This window comes from Silene latifolia, chromosome 4 (genome assembly GCF_048544455.1).
Source record: "Silene latifolia isolate original U9 population chromosome 4, ASM4854445v1, whole genome shotgun sequence".
NCBI classification, from domain to species: domain Eukaryota; kingdom Viridiplantae; phylum Streptophyta; class Magnoliopsida; order Caryophyllales; family Caryophyllaceae; genus Silene; species Silene latifolia.
The window spans coordinates 18,631,512-18,650,597 of NC_133529.1; the positions used below are offsets into that span (position 1 = coordinate 18,631,512).

Below are 19,086 nucleotides of genomic sequence, written 5' to 3' on the forward strand. Positions count from 1 at the left end.
AATCAGCTGAGCATATTAGCATACTACCTCCAAGACTCCAAGACTACGATGTAAAAATTTCCAAGTATAAGAATAATGCGAGACGGTAAAAAAAGTACAAATATCAAACGAAACCTAAAATTCAATAAGGCACCAGAGATTTTAAAATCAAAATAGGCGAAACAATTACGGTTAGAAAGAATACCTCTAGATCTGAATCCCTTCATGGATACTCTGAAAGATGAGATCCTTATGAAATCAAACAAAACCCTAAAATTTAATAGGGTAATTGATAGTGTAAAATGAATAATTGATAAAGAGGAGAGTGATGTCGATGGTGAGATAAAGAAGGGTTAGTCAAACAACAGTAAAATGGGAAATAAATAAGATGTGCAATTATTAAGATTTTGTGTTGACAAATAAATCGAGTAGGTTAGTATTTCATACCTAACAATCGAAGTAATAAGGCCAAAATCAAACCAAAAAATCAATTTCTTGCTCTCGTATTTTTAAAACCCTAGGTTTCTAAAAGTCGATTTTGAGTGATTTTGGTAGTTTTGAAGGTTGGAAAATGGGTTATAAGTATGTAAATTGAGTTAGGGAGAATTTTTGAGTGTTTTGGGGGTGATTTGGTGGGTTTTGAGTGAGAGGTTTTGTTTTTGAGTGTGAGAGAGATGAAGATGCAAAGGTTGAAGATGAATAAAGAATAGAAAGGGAAAGAAACATAAGGGATGCGGTTTGTCCCACAATGAAAATATTTTGGTGCGAAAGTAATAACAAGGGTTATATGTAAAAAAACCGTTGTTAAAAGTAATAACAACGGTTATATGTAAAAACCGTTGTTAAAATTAATAACAACGGTTATATGCAAAAAAACCGTTGTTAAAAGTAATAACAACGGTTTTAAATAAATAACCGTTGTTATAACTTTTCAACTATTAACAACGGTTCTAAAATGAAACCCGTTGTGATTACTAATAACAACGGTTTTAAGGAAATAACCGTTGTTATTACTTTTCATAGAATTGCGCTAAAATATAGTAACCTGATTAACAACGGTATTACATATAATGCGTTGTTAATGGGGCGTTGTTATTGCCTATATTTGTGGTAGTGTCTGTTTTATCTGATGCTGCAGTATATATGTGTATGTGTACAGGTGCTTCATGTTTGGTGGATTATACAAGCCAAATCCATCGTACATTCGTCTATTATCGATCCTACCATTTATGCATGCATGCATGCATAATTAGAGACACGTATAGCTTTAGCCTTTAGGAATAAGTCCTGTACACACAGTAGTTCCATATACTACAGTTTTTAATGTAGAGCACTTCTCCTATAAATACTGCAAACATTAACATAATCAGATCACACAATTATTATAGTAGCTAAAACAACATGAAGTCGTCATTGTTAACATTGCTTGCTGCCATTTTCCTTGTGCTTTTCCTTTGCTCTGGAACAGGTTCTTATTTCTTTTGCTTGACGTTTTGTTCGCTCGGTATTTATGTATTTTTCCGTATTATAATCTATTGCTTGACGTTTTGTATAATTTGGATAGGTTTTGGGCCGAAAACGGCAGAAGCAAGGATGTGCAGTAGAGCAAGTCAGAAGTTCAGGGGACCATGTGTTAGTAAAAACAACTGCGAAAACACTTGCGCAACTGAAGGTTATACTGCCGGCGATTGTCATGGATTCCGCCGACGATGCATGTGCTCCAAGCCTTGTGTTTAATTACCGCTTGCCTTCGATATCATCACTACTATATATATACTCCGTAATATTATATAAATAAATGTGTCCTGTAACTTTATAATATGCGTGCATGTACTAATGTCTTAGTTAAGGAAGGACAAGTTAATTAAGAGGGCGAAGAGATAATTATCGCTTGTAAAATCTTAGGGTTACTTGTAATAATTGGTCTCCCTTGTGACGGGTTACCATTTGTGACGGATATTTTGTGAGATAAAATGGTAATAAAATGGGTTAGTGGAGAAAGGGGACCACATGAATAGTATTGCAGAGAGAGAAAAAGTGGGTACATTGTGAGGTAAAATGGTATCCGTCTTCAGCTTGTGACGGATATGTCATGTCTTCAATGAGAATTTGTGTACTTGTAATATAATGTTGCAAGTCCCATGATTAAAGTAACACTCTTTTTAATTATTAATCTCTATATACTAAAAAATAAGAAAAGCTCCAATTTTTCCAGCCTAAAATACATTCCCTATTTAGATAATTCCCTATATACTTTCTTATTCTGATATAATTCCCTATATACTTTCCTATTTGAGGTGCATAAAATTTGTGTCTAAATATTTTGCAATAAAAATTTCGTTAACTTTGTAAGATAAGTCGTATTATAAAAAATAATAAATTGTCAATTTACAATCTATAAATAGTATATTAAAAAATAAAACTCAATAAATATCGTGCATGTATTGCACGGGTTTTATACTAGTATATACTATACCAGTAATTTAACTTATAAGTCAATCTCTACAAATAATTTTTGTCGACATCTTATAGATTTCATCATTTTTTGGGTGAATTATTAAGATTCGAGAAGATCAAGTTTAAGAAAGATGGATCAAGCTTGGGTCAAGTTGTTTTGTTTTAAAAGTTGCTAATTTGTCATCAATCTAGCTCATACACATATGGAAGAAGACCTTAATAGTCTCCTCCTTTCACATCCGAACCATCGGCTCGGATACCACTTGTTGAGTCCTCCGCAGCGGGCTTATAGAACTAGGTGCATGAGACCGGCTCACAAGCAAGTGAGGTTCCATCCTAAAACCAATTGGTGATAGGAGGAGTAGCCCACTAACTTATAAGCTAGCTTCTTCAATATTATTCTACCGATGTATCCCTCACACACATATAGGAAAAGACTTCAACAGAATCCAAACTAGAAATTAATTGTAATTATGGACATTAATATAGTACTTTAATAGGAAAAAAAATATGAATATGATCACGAGTATTATAGTTGATCATGTAAATAACAAATTTTGTTTTGCAAGTTGGTGTTAAGTGACAAACTCAATCTCAAACTATTGTAATGTCATGACAAACAAACAATTAGTGAAACAATAATCAAGATACACTAAAGGGTTATGCATATACATATATCAATTTCTTAATTTAGGTTATTTGGTGTAATACTCCTTTTGTCCGGGTCAATTGTTGTCCTTTAATTTTGGTACAATGATGTACCAAAAAAAAAAGGAGGGGCCAATTACTAAATGACAAGTGGAACAAATTGAGTGTGAATGATCAAATTACTCATCAAGTTTATTTTTAAAATAAAAAGCAAACAATTGACATAGTCATATTTGAGAATGGAGTACATAAGAGGCAAAAAAATTAGAGACATTTTCTAAAAAAAAAAAAAAAAAATAGTGCATATTTTAACATCTTGAAATAGTCATATTTGAGAATGGAGTACATAAGAGGCAGAAGCTTATCTCCTTATAACTATCACCAATTTCACTCAAACAATGAATGAAGTAACACAAATGGGTAACAATGACTAATCGTAATAATTTTAAAAATTCTTGAATCTTATTATTTAAAATTTAACGATTTTTCTAACATGTGCCCGCAAAGATTTAATATAATGGCTCCTCCATAAGCCCTGGAAAGTTCAAGAACATGTCAGTTTCTTGATCCAGCATTGCCTCCAAAAACGTCGAACCCTGTGACGACATTGAAGTCGATGGAACTCCCTGAAATTGGTCACCATTAAACTCCACATTGCCTATTTCAGGCATCCTGCAGGATTGCAAAGAATTGAAAAATCTTATATCATCAAATTCTTGCTCTTGTTCTTGTTCTTGATCTTGAACTGGTTTATTGATTGCCTCGTCTAGGAGAAATTCATGCCAACTGAATGACTCAGGAGGGGATTTAACCACTTGTCCTGCATTATTATTATTATAACCTGAATTTGATGATGAATTGTTATTAAAGGGTAGCTGAACTGACTTAAGATGAGGGTAATACTTATTATTATCATAACTTGTTCCTTCTGTAACAAGGCTTATGGCTTGTAATTGTGAAAGAAGGTCTAGTGAATGACTAGTATCGTGTGAAAAATTAGGAATTTGTTGTGGGTTTGAGATGAAATTATTATAAGGTTCGGGTTTTGGGAGGGTAAATGAAGCGACTTTCTTAAAGTCTCCCTTCATCGTTCCTATGTATCGAGAGCTACTACCAGTAGTCGCTCTTGAGAGACCACCTATCTTTCCGTAGTCTGCAAGGATTTGGGAGAAGGGTTTGTGAGTGACAGGATCGATTCCTCTCTCGGTTAGCTTCTTCTTTAACTTGGTGTTCCAATGGATTTTTATGTCGTTGTCGGACCGTCCTGGAAGTTGATGTGCTATTATAGCCCACCTGGTGCATCATTGGTAAATTTGGCATGACTATAGTTTAGGAGACATAAGAAAATGAAAATTGTATGATGAACAAACATGGTTAAATGTGTGACTAAGCTAAAAAAAAATTAGTATGGCAAATCGGAGATGAATTAATAGAACAGGTTTTAACACAGATTCTTGTATGAGACTGTTCCGCCATGAGATCAACAAAATCACTCATATATCGAATATTCATTAGTATTTAGGTTAATATCATAATACGACGATTTAATACGACGTAAAGGAGAAAAGAGAAGAGATCACCTGCTACCAACAGCTGCATGAAGCTTGATAATAAGCTCCTCCTCATGTTGAGAAAAACCCTCGTTACTCCATTTTCCTTTGCAACTTTTCCCACATCTTTTCAACCCAGAAGAAGATTCTTCTTCGCATTCATTCATAACCCAAACAAAATTAGATTTGAATCGTGTTATAAACGCTCTGTATTATTTAGTTCTAAATAATGGAATAAAGCAATATGACCCCAGAAAGAGTGTTTATATAGTGAAATGGAAATAATATTGTTGACTACTTTTAACTAGTTTATCTCCTTATAGGCGGAAGTCATTGAGACACCAGACACGGACTAATGCAAATATGTTGAACAAAGGGATGTTTACATACCTTGTTTCCCATGTGTGGATGATACATAATGTAAGATCTTAGCATCATCCTCTTCTCTCCAACCTCTTTTCTTATAATTAGTTTTATCATTACATGGTGGTCTTACCATCTTTATTACCTAGATATATACTTCAATTTTCTAAATTTATGAATTAATCAATAATCGAAAACAAATGAAACAATTAATAAGAGAAAATTGAAGCTTTAACAAAGGGAAATTCCCTTCATGGGGTATAAGAGGTGAGTTTAAAGGGGTTAAGGGAGCGTCTCAAAATGTGAAAAGCGTGAATGCTTAAAAGTCCTCCTCCTCGTCGAAGCTAAATTTTCATGATGGAAGAAGCATGGAAATGAATTGAAGATGATTAAGTGAAACAGATTATATGAACTTTTTTTAGTCTCCACATCTCTTGAACTTGGCATTGGAAGAAGCATGCATATATCATTTGCTTTTGGTTTTGGTTTGAGAGAAATTCAGGTTTAATTTGGGTGTGACTTAATTTGGTTAAGAGTTGTAAACTTGTAAGTATATTATTTAAAATATAGAATTGTTTATATTTATTGATTTTGGTTGTGAAAGAAAATGACTTTTTTTTATTAGTAAACAATCACAAGTTACGCGACGAAGGAATTTTTTAAATGACTTTTTAAACCTCGAATAGAATTCAGTGTGAAAAGAGATGAAATTAATTGGTATTAAGTTGGTAGGAAACTAGGAATATGTCTATATCAAAGGCTCCTACGAAACATAAATATAATTAATCACGGTGAATTTTGTTGTTTAGGGACAGTCCGCGGGCTATGTAATTTCAAACGAATGGAAATGGTTCGAGATAACGAGGACCATGGGGTGACAATGTGACATGACGATAAGAGAGTCTTAATCTGAAATTGATTTAGAGACGGGAAAATGAGGTAATATTGCAATTTACCCTTAGCATTGACAAGTTTGGGTCTTATATTGGGCTTAGATGTGGAGTAGTAGCCTAGTACATAGGCTCAACTTGTGCATTGTTGGATCATGCATTGATAAATTTGGGTCTTTTATACTTTTGTTTGAAAAAACGTTTGGGCCTCATTTTGGGTCCAATCCATTATCCTCAACTGGGACTCGGTTACGCTTATTTCATCTTTATTTTTCATTTTTCAACCACATTTTTATGGGATTTCCCTATAGCATGAGACTGACCGATTCAAAATTATAAAATCCTATATATCAATAACTGAAGTTGTAATTTTTATATGGCGTGAAAATTTATTAAATAGTCCTGAGGTAGACATCATCATGTCATCAAAATAAATTTTATGATGTATACTAAATGCATTTTTTTTGTGATCTAAGGGCTAATGAGCTAGTCTAATCCATATACGAAGTATTGTTTGTTCAAAGTTACAAATTGTTAGCCTTTATGTTCAAAATTACAAATCGTTAGTGCTCTAGTGTTGAACATGTGCTAACAACTCAGACAACAACAAACTTTAAGCCTCCAAAGCAAAGAAAAAAGTACTCTATTACCTTATTGTAAAGGTAAATTAGCTCACATAATGATGAATGCCACTCATGTATGTTTAACACTTTAACTTGAAGTACAAAAAATTATGCATTCATGATCATGTAAAACAAAACTGATTTTTTGTGTATCGCAATTTGCACCCAGACACATCATTCTAAATACTCGTTGTATGTCCGATATTCGGATATGCTGACGCGATACGACACTTTAACACTTCATTTAAAAAAAAAATTGAAAACTGTATATAGAATGAGCGTATCCAACATTCTAATACAGTGTCAGGTGCCAAGTCAGGTTTAAATTAACCGCCCTTGTAAAGGTTGTTATGTCTTAGTGACAAGTGATTTTGTATATATTGAAATCCAAAATCCTTAAAAAGGAAATGAAGCATCTATTCTTTGACACTTAAATTAATTAAAGAGTTGATGATTGACGGCATTCGTTGTATGTCTTGTTGTTTAATGAATGTTGGAAGCCTGTGAGACAGGTCAAATGAAGAAGGTCCAGCTAAATTATGTGAGCACACAATTATTACTAGTTGATACATGCATGCAACATTGCAACATATTCAATTTTTCATTATTCATCACTAATTATATGACAGACAAATAGACAATTATAATTCAACTTCGATAATCGGAGTTTCAATTAGTCTTAAGAATGTCTTATTCGAGCCGTTCAATAATCAATAGCATATTCGTTAGATTCAAAACTTGAGAAGGCAACTTATAAGAAAAGTGATATGGCAATAACAAAAATATTATTTTTTGAACAATAATCATAAATTAATTCAGGGATATATAAATATTTTTGTTTAGGCCATATTCTTTTCGGCTTAAAAAGTTGAAATTAACTTAATGAAGTTGAATTGAACTAAACTGACTTAATGGGGGGCTGAACTAAACAGAACTGAAGTAAGAGTTAATTTGTGAAAAACTGAATTGAATGAAGCTGAAATAATGAATTGAAATTAAGTCGAAATAAATAAAATCGTCTTGTTGGAACTTGGAACGAATCAAATCTCTAGATCAAATGCAAAATAGTTTTTTTTATTATTATGCAAAAACACAAATTCTTGTTTGTGACGACACATATCCGTCACTCTTGAGTAACGGATACCATTTTACCTCACAAAGTACCCACTTTTTCTCTCTCTGCAACACTATTCATGTGGTCTCCTTTCTCCACTAACCCATTTTGTTACCATTTTATCTCACAAAATATTCGCCACAAATGGTAACGCGTGAAACCAATTGATGCAAAAATAGTTGATGCGAGTACTAAAGTTGGATCCTTGACAATAGACATGACATGTTTTGCCGTTAAATTGTTGTTTTACTTGATTAGATCTTCACTTGATGTGACATTCATTGTATTCAAATCTCAATTATATTCCACTTAATATCAAATTTCGAATCTGTTCCTCAACGGTCAATTTAACAACTATGCGTCTATACGTCTATGACACAAAATCCATCGAATATACGACTACGTGGTCCCCAGTCCCCTCCTTTTTATACGCATAAAGGGCAAGGGCGCAAGCCGTAAGGTGGTAAACTGTTAATGGTAGTCTTTGGTCGAGAAATTTGGTAGAACCCGCAAAATTGACCCGTTTAAATGAGCTGATCCCATATTAGTAGTGGCACAAATTCTCACTTTGGACAGACACTATCCGTCTAAAATTATAGACAGATAGTGTCTCTCTCACGAAATGAGAGTGGATAGTGCAAGTGGTGGGAAATGGATACCCCTAATTTCCCTCTCACTTGAATTTTGTGAGAGACCACAATCCGTCTACAGCTTTAGACGGATACCGTGCGTCTATAATGAGACGGATTGTACTAGTGGTGATCCAAGCTTGATCCGAATTTGAATTAACCAGACTCAAATATTTATTGTTTTAAATTAACATTAATCATAAATAATTTGATAATAACAAACTTAAAAATAACATAACCTAAAATGACTCGACTCGTAGCAACATGGATCGAAATAATTCAAACCCGAGCTATCCTAAGCCGAACACGAATCGGTTGACTCGTTCGTCGAGTCTAGTCTTGAGTGAGTTATCTCAAATTTCATGGGTGTGTTGTTGTCCGAAGACTATTAATAACTCTTTTTATATTGGTATACTCCATATAAAAGTATTTTATGTTTATTGTATTGTTCATATCTCATTTCAATTATTTGAAAATCAATTATAACTTGGTTGTATAATATAACAGTTTAGCATATGGATTAATTAAAGCTTCAAGTTATCTTGATTTTCTATATTTCTCATATTTTATGGTCATATATGAGTAGTATATTACTACACTCGTTAAATTTTATCAACTTATTCGTTAATTTGTTAAATATGTAGATAAATAATCTATGAAGTATGTACAAAATATGTTTAAATTGAGTTGTCATTTTTTTTTCAGATTAATATTTTTAAAACGTCGGACACAATATATATGGAGTATGTAAGAACCTTCTAGGTTAAATTGTTTTATTTAACAAAATTAAATTGCATAACACTATAAAGGAAAAAAGATTGAATAATATGACTTGGACTATTGACAGTGAAAGAGAATTAATTACGTCGCCTAATTTGACACATTGCAATCGTGAATGTGGCTTCTTCCATGTTGCTTTGAAAATTTGAAGGCAAACACGTTAAAGTCCTTATTTGTGGGACGTAGTACAAAATTTCGATATTTTGTGCCGTCTTACAAGTCAACTAGTCAAGCTCGCAAAGTCTTTTAACAAGTAGTGCGAAATGAGAAACTTCTAGCGAAAAGAAAGAAAAGTTTACGTGAATTTTACGTGAATTTTGCCAATCAACCGATAGTTTACGTGAAACTTCTAGCGAAAAGAAAGAAAAGTTTACGTGAATTTTGCCCAAGTGTATAAATTGGTAACAAAATTATTGTAATAATCTTAAATTTATCAATTATAAGCGAATAGTTTACGTGAATTTTGTCAATCAACCGATAAAACACCCTATCATTTATACATTACATAAATTATACTCGGTAATTCTTTTGTTTTCTATCAACTACCAAATGACGATGTAAATAAAATTTGTTTTTTTTTTTTTTTTTTTTTGGTAAAAATCAAATTTGTTATAGTGATTTTGTTTTATTTATTTAAGGAATTGAATCTTGTTTTGCTATTGATGAGATTAAATAACATCAAACTTGTAAGAAGTGATCATTATCAAGCTATGTATTTCCTCCGATTTTTTATATATGTCGTTTTGCTTTTTTTTTTTTGAAGTGAACCTTTGATTTTATATTTACTGTGACACCCTTAAATTTAGCGATAATTAAAAACGTAAAATCTAAAGAAAAACTGACAGGATATGTTTGTAATTGGTTCAACTAGACAAAACCTGTAATTTTTTAAAATTTTCCTAAACCATTCACAAACATCTCCAACTTAAGAGTGCCAAAAACCTGCAAAATCTAATAAACTTATTTACATAACCACGCTAAAGACACGGGGATATAATGATACAAACCAAAATAGAAAAGGGAGACATATGTCCCTTTAAAATATATACCAAACCAAAAGTTAAAGGTGTCTACAAAATAAAAACCAAACTAAGTCCAAGGTTCTCTTGCTCACTAGCTCGTCCGTGAACCCCAACTAAGCATCATCAACCTGTCAATCGCATTTTATACAAACACGAAAGCCACAATTCAGTGGGGAGTAACTTCGAGTCCTCCCAGCCACGAAATGTCATATTTAATGTAACATGTAGTGTAACATGTAAACCATATGATAAACAATTTAATTATCAAGTATTCTAACCTATGACCCCTAAACTGACCAAATTAAACTATCATGTGAAACATATAACAAATAGTAATTCAAACTTTATCAATTGTAACCGGCTTACATCTCACCTATTAAAATTCATAAAATCACCATACAAGAAAGGGCAATATATCAAAGACAGGCATAAGTTCTTAGCACGGTCAATAGTCACTCTGTAACTCGAGTCTATACCACGAGGTAGGGAAGGTAATCGAACCGGTATCTTGGCTCAGCGGTTAATATTAATAAAACATGGCCAAGACACAACACAACCCTAGCCTAAAATCGCCTGAGACCTAGACATGCGGATACACACCACCGCACCCAAGACCCACAATTTTTCTAAAACAAAGTGAGTACCCTAAGGAGTCCACCAAAGGGTTGGCTAGTACTTAAGTTGACCACTTACTATCAAAATAAGTAACGAGGTCATGCCCCAACTTGGATATAAACCCACCAAGTCAGGAACACAAAGGCTATTAAGCAGTGAACATATACTCGTCAAAGACTATAAAGACCTATCTATGATGAAGGCCGAAATACTCACCTAGGACCTAGTCCCAGCTAGTCCCAGCTTGAATACTTTAGCCCACACCACACAAGACAAGTAAGACACCCACTTAACCATAAGAGGGCAAAGAGTCCAACTTACCAACATAAATGCTAACATTCTATCATGTGAAATGCTATATAAATGTCTATTCAGCAGACAATCCAACAATAAGTATTCAATACCAATTTCCAATACTAACAATATTAACCATATTAAAGGTTTCGGTGAATCTAGGGCCGTTTCTACAATATAAGAAGCTACTTAAATCAACTAACTACACATGTGAAATAAAAATATAATAAATGGCCTAAAACAAGAAAAAGGCCGATTATCTAATTCATTCAAAATTTCATCCAACCGAATTTTTACCCGCAACCCCTGACCACTGCGGACAGTGCGGGTTAAATTGGTGACCAATCACACAATTGGTGACATCGAATCGGCCCAAAGGGACCAAGGCTCAGTTTTCGGCATAATCATCCAACATTACAATTATCGCTATATAATTCATTCTGAGCCTATTCTTTACAATTTCATTTTCTAACCTATACTAACATGTGCAACTTCCATTATAAACATAATTTTTACCTTTAACATAATTTTTACTACTAATATGATTTAATTCAAAAGTGTACTCATATGTAACTCATACTAACTATGACATTAATAAACCCGAAATGACAAATATTGCATGAAAAACCGCGAAACAAGCAACGGGCTGACCCGGGCTAGCCGTGGGCCAGCCGTGGGCCTGCCGGGCCTGCTGCCGCCACCCCTACACCTTCATTTTTCCGTTTTTATTCATTTTAACTCGTTTTAAGCATTACTTAATCGTTCCCATTCCATTTCTATACTAATATGAGTACTAAAACTAACAAAAACATGCATGCAACCCATTTTATCATGTGAAAAATTAACTACTCAAACAAAAATCACACAAACATACAAAAAGCAAAGAATGTGACGATTATTAGTCGAGTAACTCGAAATATGTTACCTTAAGCTAGAAAATGAGCAATTAGCACCTTGAAAACCAAACCCTAACAAGCAACTAGCCACTATCTTTGACAATATACGAGTCCCCAAACTCTTCCTCCATTTCTTCACCTAAATAAACAAATAAAACACAAAAATAAGCATAAAAACCGAAATTGTGCCAAAATTCGTCTTAAAACAACTTCAAGAAAACTGAAATTAAAATATACCAGATTATAGATCTCGACGAGAGGATTCCGGAAATATAAATTATGCGAAAATCCGACAAGAAACGAGAAAGTTATGGTGAAAATAGCTTGGATTTTAAGATGAAATGGTGTTTTGTTGTTTGGGATAGATTAGAATGAAGAAGGACAAAGAAAATCAGAAAAAAAAGAAAGGGGAAGGGGGTGTCCGCGGGAAAGGAAAGGAGGAAAGGAAGGGAGCGGGTTTTTAGTCGGGATTTTACGAGTCGGTTTTGGTTCGTTTGATAATAATTAATAGTTTTTGTCAAACGAATTCAAATTCGACAAAACCAAAGTTCTTAAACACGAGATTACAAGAAAATTGAGTATTCATATGACCCGTTTCCAAAATCGTTTGCCCAATTTTTAATAGAGTTGTCATTTTTCCCCGAAATGCCCTTATTTCGAAATAAAAAGTTTTTACACGGTTTAAACTATTTTTAATCATTTCAAAACTATCAAAATAAATACTTTTCTTCAAAATATAATAAAATTATATTTCTTTGAATTATTATTACTTCAAATACATTAATATCAAATTTTACTTGATTAATAAATTACTTTCGCAAAATAATAACGGTCCAAAATTACGGGGTGTTACATTTACAATATGTTCAAAAGTTATAGGTATTAAATTCTTTACGCAAACCTCAGTATATATCATAATGTTTAATCATATACTTTAACAGATATTAAAAAGGGAAATGAGTATCTTAAAATATGAGAATTACGTATATATACTCCATTCTATTTTAAATAAACTTTCCTAATTCATTTCTCGCCTATTCACAATAACTTCCATATTTCTGGTAGGTGTTTGTGTGTGTTAGGCGAGTATTAGTAAGCAATAAGTAAATAGAGGAATGATCTTATCTGGAACGAAAGTTGTGGCGTGACTTGAGGTCACTGTCCTAAAGTCGATTATGCCTCGTCTACTACATACGGACTCAATAGCATTCGATCCCCAGGATTACACAACCGCTACAAACTTCGTGTAGGTAAGAGTGCAGATGAGAACTACCAAAAATGTTGCCAAGACTTCAGAATAAGGAAACATTAACAACGCGGGTGATCTTTGTTAATGTTGAAACCAGAAAACGTTAACTACCTGAACTTTGTTAACGTTGAAACCAGGAAACCTTACAACACGGGTGAACCTTTTAACGTTGAAATCAGGAAACATTAACAACAAGTGTGAATCCTTTTAGTGTAGAAACTAGAAGAGAACTGTTTTTTGTTGTGGGTTGAAATGTCTGAATTGTGTGGGTATTTATAGTCAAAAATGGGAGAAGTGACTGTTGTGGTGAACAGCATGCATTGGGCACAGTTGAGCTGAAACGAGCAGAAACATGCAATGGCTGTAGGTGAGCAGGGGCATGCAATGGCCCCATCAAGAATCTCTTGTGGCTGTAGCTAACTCTACTGCTGCAAAAGTGAAGGCTAGTGACTTCAGAAGGGAATCTAGCTAATAAAATAAAAACAGTAGAATTTAGGCCCAAAACGTGGACAAGCCTGCACCGCAGGAGCGACGTGGCGAGGCGCGTGCGCGCATGTGTGGTTCGTTAGATACTTACCACACATCACCTAGTAATGTAGTGTAAAGAGACATATATAAACCCATTAATACTTTGTTATTTTGTTAATGTGGTACAAAATATTACCACTCAAAGCTTCTTTTGAAGCATATTTCCAACAATCCCCCACATGATTCAAAAGAAGACACGAAGAAAACAAGAGAAGTCTTTGGCAACGGAAATTTAGTGTGAAAACGCTGGTGTCTTGTGGACTTTAACCAGTGTCTAGTGCCTTACAATTGATCTTAACCGCCATTCTAGATGGATCTAAGCCTTTAACCTTGAAATGGAGTTGGTTTGAGGTCAACTGCGCACTTACTAGATCTCAAATTAGGGCGAGAATTCGCAACATCCGTGAACTCATCATGAACGAAATGGTGTAAATATCTTTTACTTGAACTAGCCAAGTGCCCCCTCAATAGTTTTTCTTGGTACTTCATGAATGTCTCTAGAGACCCCAAGTCAAAATAGTCTCTTGGGGGTAGGGCAAGGCACCCCCTACATCCACATATGTGAGTTCATCAAATTTGACTGTCACAAACCATCCTTTCCGGACTATAAACTCATTAAGAGCAAATGCTCATCCTTACAAACTGACAGTAAAAATTAAATGCATATAATACTACATCTTAAGCAAATTAGGAATGGTAGTGTTATTAATCGTCTTGAGTTTCTTGTGATTTCGTTTGACCTGTTGAATTTAAATAATTAAGACGTGTATCCATCACAAGTCACTCCTTTACAGGCTTTAGACCCATTCCAGTGCTGACTCCAGCACCACTTTTCTGCAGAGGCCTATGGTTAGAGGATCGGCAATGTTCCTCTCGGATCTTACATACTCGAGTGATATCACATTATCTCTGATCAGATTTCTCACAATTCCATGCCTTAAGCGAATGTGTCTCTTTTTGCCGTTGTACGCTTGATTCTTAGCTACCCCGATCGCAGCTTGTGAATCACAGTGCAGGGAAACTGATGAAGTCGGCTTTCCCCACAAAGGAATATCTGCTAGAAGGCCTCTTAGCCATTCAGCTTCTTCTCCTGCCAAAGCTAAAGAAATAAACTCAAATTTCATAGTAGATTTAGCAAGACAAGTTTGTTTAGTCGACTTCCAAGAAATAGCACCACCAGCAAGTGTGAGCACATAACCACTAGTAGAATGGATCTCATCATTACCGGATACCCAATTAGCGTCACAAAAACCTTTCAAAACACAAGGTGTTCTATGGTAGTGTAAGCCCCAATCCATGGTGCCTCTTAGGTATCTCAATAGTCTTATTAGCGCATTCCAATGATCTCTACTAGGGTTATGAGTATATCTACTAAGTCTGCTAACGATGTATGCTATATCAGGTCTCGTGCAGTTCATTAAAAACATGACATTACCAATCACTTTATCATATTCTTCTTGAGACAACGTTATTACCATTATTCTTTGTTAGGTGAATACTAGAATCATGGGGAGTGTGTAGTGGTTTATAATCATATTGATTGAACTTTCTCAAGGTTTCCTCAACATAATGAGATTGACTCAGACACAAACCACATTCGGTTTTAGTGATTTTGATACCAAGAATTACGTCCGCTTCACCCATATCTTTCATGTCAAATTGTGAGCTCAAGAAGTTTTTTGTTTCATTTACCACTTTCATGTTAGTGCCAAAGATAAGCATGTCGTCTACATATAAACAGATTATTACGCAACCATTTTTATTAAATTTGGCATAGACACATGAATCGGAGTCGTTAACTGCAAATCCATTTGATGTAATAGTCTTGTCAAACTTGTCATACCACTGTTTTGGTGCTTGTTTTAAACCATATAAAGACCTGATTAACTTACAAACCTTATCCACTTGACCTGGAACAACACATACCTCGGGTTGCCTCATGTAAATTTCCTCATACAGGTCACCATTTAAAAAGGCAGTTTTAACGTCCATTTGATGTATGACAAGATTATGAACAGATGCAAGTGCTAGCAAAGCTCTAATTGTGGATACTTTAGTCACGGGTGAATAAGTGTCAAAGAAATTTAGACCCTTTGTTTGACGGTTTTCACAAATGACCAATCTAGCCTTGAATTTATCAACAGACCCGTCTGGCTTAAGTTTTTTTTTTAAAAACCCATTTGTTACTGAAAGTTTTACAACCCCTAGGAAGTTCGGTCAAAATCCAAGTATTGTTACTCATTATGGAATCGATTTCGCTATTAATAGCCTCAAGCCAAAAGAAAGAGTCAACTGATTGCATGGCCCCTTTATAAGTTCTAGGGTCCTCTTCAAGTATAAAAACATTTATCTCATGTTCATTTAGACACATGTTCTCGGTTAACAAGGTCGTGACAAAGTCTGACCCAAAGCTAGTTTTGGTCCTGACACATTTACCTCTTCTAGGTTCCACAAGTTCGTTGGCAGGTGCAGACTCATGTGATGAAGAACAAGATGCAACATGTAAATTAGGTTTTATAGTTTTCATAGGAAATATATGTTCAAAAAACTCAACATCTCTTGACTCTCTAATGGGTCCAAATCCTGACGAGTCTTTAACTATCATTCGATATGCAGCATTATTTGCGGCTTTACCAATAAAAATAACATCCATAGTTTTGGTCCAGTTTTATTTCTTTGAAAATCGGGAATACCGATCTTAGCCAAACACCCCCACACTTTCAGATAATTAAGGTTAGGTGGATAACCTTTCCATAATTCATACGGGGTTTTACCGGTTTTCTTATGAGGAACACGATTTAGAATATGACATGCATATAAAATGGCTTCCCCCCACATGTTATTAGGCATACCAGAACTTATAAGCATTGCGTTCATCATATTTTTAAGAGGCCGGTTTTTTCTTTCAGCTATTCCATTTTATTGAGGAGCATAAGGTGCTCTATACTCATGAATAATATTATGTGACTCGCAGAAATTCTTAAGTGGACACCCCTTATATTCTTCACCTCTGTCTGATCTGACTCGTTTGATTTTCAAATCTAATTGGTTTTCGACCTCGGTTTTAAAAATCAGAAATTTTTCTTTAGCCTCGTCTTTAATACTTAACAAGTAGACTCTTGTATATCTAGAGAAATCGTCAATGAAAGTAATATAATAATGTTTACCTCCTCTGCTCATTATGTTTCTAAAGTCACCTAGGTCGGAATGTATTAACTCTAGGAGACTCGTAGACCTTTTAACATATTTATTAAACGGTGTTTTGGAATGTTTAGCCTCAACGCATACTTCACATTTATCAAAACACTTATTGCTAAAATTAGGAATCAAATTTTGTTGTTTCAGTCTTTTAATAGACGCCACATTCGAGAAATATTCTTATTAATGGTCTCAACATCAAGTACAAATAATCCAGCGTTACAAAAACCCTTTCCCACGAAATTCCCATTTTTGGTGAGAACAAGCTTATCAGATTCAAAGGTTAGTTTAACACCAGCTTTGTTAAGAAGAGACCCGGATATGAGGTTTCTCCGGATGTCGGGTACATGCAGCACATTATTTAGTTCAAGAGTCTTTCTGGATGTCAACTTGAGAAGGACTCTTCCCTTTCCTTGTACTCTAACAGTGCTAGAGTTTCCCATGAATACACATTCACCTTCGGGTACTTCCGAGTACTCTTTGAACATCTATGTAGAAGTGCATATGTACCTTGTAGCACCCATATCCAAGACCCATTCGGAAACATTATTGACTAGGTTGACTTCAGACACAACAACAGCTATGATATCGTCTGACTCGACTAAGTGGGCTTGTGGTTTGTTTTGTTTATACCTGACATTTTGACCATCCGGACAAAATCTAGTAGCATGACCGGGTTTACCACAAGTGAAACAGTCACCCTTGAGTTCCCTTTTATTCCCCTTGAAGTTTTCAGTTTTCTTAGGCTCGGTATTAACCTTGTTTGGTCCCTTTGAAAAGTGTTTTGGTCCTTTTGAAAAATGTTTCTTAGACTCGACCAAATTAGAAGCGGAGGAAGAGTGTTCTATATGTTTGCCTTTAGATTGAATTTGATTTTTTTCCTCTATTTTTATGTGAGATACAAGTTCTAAAAGGATGGTAGTTTTATATTGTGTACGAAATTCTGCCAAGAGGGTGGTAGTTTATCAAGTAAGCAATTAGCTTGAAATATTTCACAAATGTTCATCCCCACGGCAGTGATTTCAGAGCACAAGTTTTCATACTCGTGACTTGGTCTATAACGGGTTTATGGTCAGTCATTTTAAAAGCTAACCACCTACTGCAAGTATATTTTTTAGACCCATAGTCGTCAGTACCATATTTCGTTTTAAGAGCATCCCATAGATCTTTAGCAAGTGAAATGTTACTATAAATTTTATAGAGGGCGGGAGTCATACAGTGAAGAAGCATTCCCCTACAAGTTTTATTAACGAAATTAAAATCCCTTCTAGTTTTCAGGGGCAGTAGTATTGGTAAGAGTGTAGTCTACCTCAAGTTGGCTAAAAAAGAAACCCATTTTATCATACTACATTTTATAGTCTTTTCCGTTAAAGAGTTCAAGTTTAGACATGTCGGGTATAATGGGGTTTGACAGAAAAGGTGTGGTGATAGGGATAGCATCAGATGTTTGACTACCACTGGCCATAATGAAAAAAGAAAGCAAAATAATCGACTTTAGATTGTTAGGCGAGTAGTAGTAAAACAGTAAGTAAATAGAGGAATGATCTTATCTGGAACGAAAGTTGTGGCGTGACTTGAGGTCGCTGTCCTAAAGTTGATTATGCCCCGTCTAATACACACGGACTCAATAGCATTCGACCCCCAGGATTACACATCTGCTGCAAACTTCGTGTAGGTAAGAGTGCAGATGAGAACCACTAAAAACGTTGCCAAGACTTCAGAATAAGGAAACATTAACAACGCGGGTGATCTTTGTTAATGTTGAAACTAGGAAACATTAACTACTCGGGTGAACTTTGTTAATGTTGAAACCAGGAAACATTAACAACACGGGTGAACCTTTTAACGTTGAAACCAGGTTACTATAACAACAAGTGTGAATCCTTTTAATGTAGAAATCAGAAGAGAACTGGTTTTTATTGTCTGTTGAAATGGCTGGATTGTGTGGGTAAAATGGGAGAAGTGAATGTTGTGGTGAACATCATGCATTGGACACAGTTGAGCAGAAACATACAATGGCTGCAGGTGAGCAGGGGAATACAGTGGCCCCGTCAGGAATCGGTTATGGCTGTAGCTGACTCTACTGCTGCAAAAGTGAAGGCTAGTGACTGCAGAAGGGAATCTAAATAATAAAATAAAAACAGTAGAGTTTAGGCCTAAAAGGTGGGCAAGCCCACAACCCCACACCACAGGAGCCTAGAGCCCGAGCCCGGCCCAACGTAGCGAGGCGCGCGCGCGCGTGTGTGTAGGG

General features: G+C 34.9%; 1 protein-coding gene and 1 long non-coding RNA gene across 5 annotated transcripts; both read right to left on the reverse strand.

Annotated features, from left to right (window-relative positions):
- Positions 1–3,380: 3,380 nt before the first annotated feature.
- On the reverse strand, positions 3,381–5,514 carry LOC141653157 (transcription factor MYB35-like). Of its 4 annotated transcripts, none has more exons than XM_074460835.1 (4): positions 5,025–5,426; positions 4,665–4,782; positions 4,223–4,377; positions 3,381–3,904 (listed from the first exon to the last, which is right to left on the reverse strand). In XM_074460835.1, the coding sequence occupies exons 1-4, from the start codon at positions 5,131–5,133 to the stop codon at positions 3,594–3,596; spliced, it is 693 nt and encodes a 230-aa protein (XP_074316936.1). In that variant the 5' UTR covers positions 5,134–5,426; the 3' UTR covers positions 3,381–3,593. The 4 variants fall into 4 exon arrangements, with proteins under 4 accessions (XP_074316936.1, XP_074316935.1, XP_074316933.1 ...); XM_074460834.1 differs by having other exon boundaries at positions 4,665–4,785; XM_074460832.1 differs by having other exon boundaries at positions 3,381–4,377; positions 4,665–4,785; positions 5,025–5,514.
- A 4,485-nt stretch (positions 5,515–9,999) lies between these two features.
- On the reverse strand, positions 10,000–12,268 carry LOC141652128 (uncharacterized). The gene is made up of 3 exons (XR_012546981.1): positions 12,098–12,268; positions 11,890–11,999; positions 10,000–10,183 (listed from the first exon to the last, which is right to left on the reverse strand). It is a non-coding gene; the product is annotated as an uncharacterized LOC141652128 (long non-coding RNA).
- Between the last annotated feature and the right edge of the window lie 6,818 nt (positions 12,269–19,086).

Excerpts from the sequence above, each read along its gene's own strand:
- LOC141653157 (XM_074460832.1), bottom strand. The coding sequence starts at position 5,133 with ATGGTAAGACCACCATGTAATGATAAAACTAATTATAAGAAAAGAGGT. Across the intron at positions 4,786-5,024 it reads ATCCACACATGGGAAACAAG|AAGAATCTTCTTCTGGGTTG; the intron begins GTATGTAAACAT and ends ATGAATGCGAAG. Across the intron at positions 4,378-4,664 it reads CATGCAGCTGTTGGTAGCAG|GTGGGCTATAATAGCACATC; the intron begins GTGATCTCTTCT and ends ATGATGCACCAG.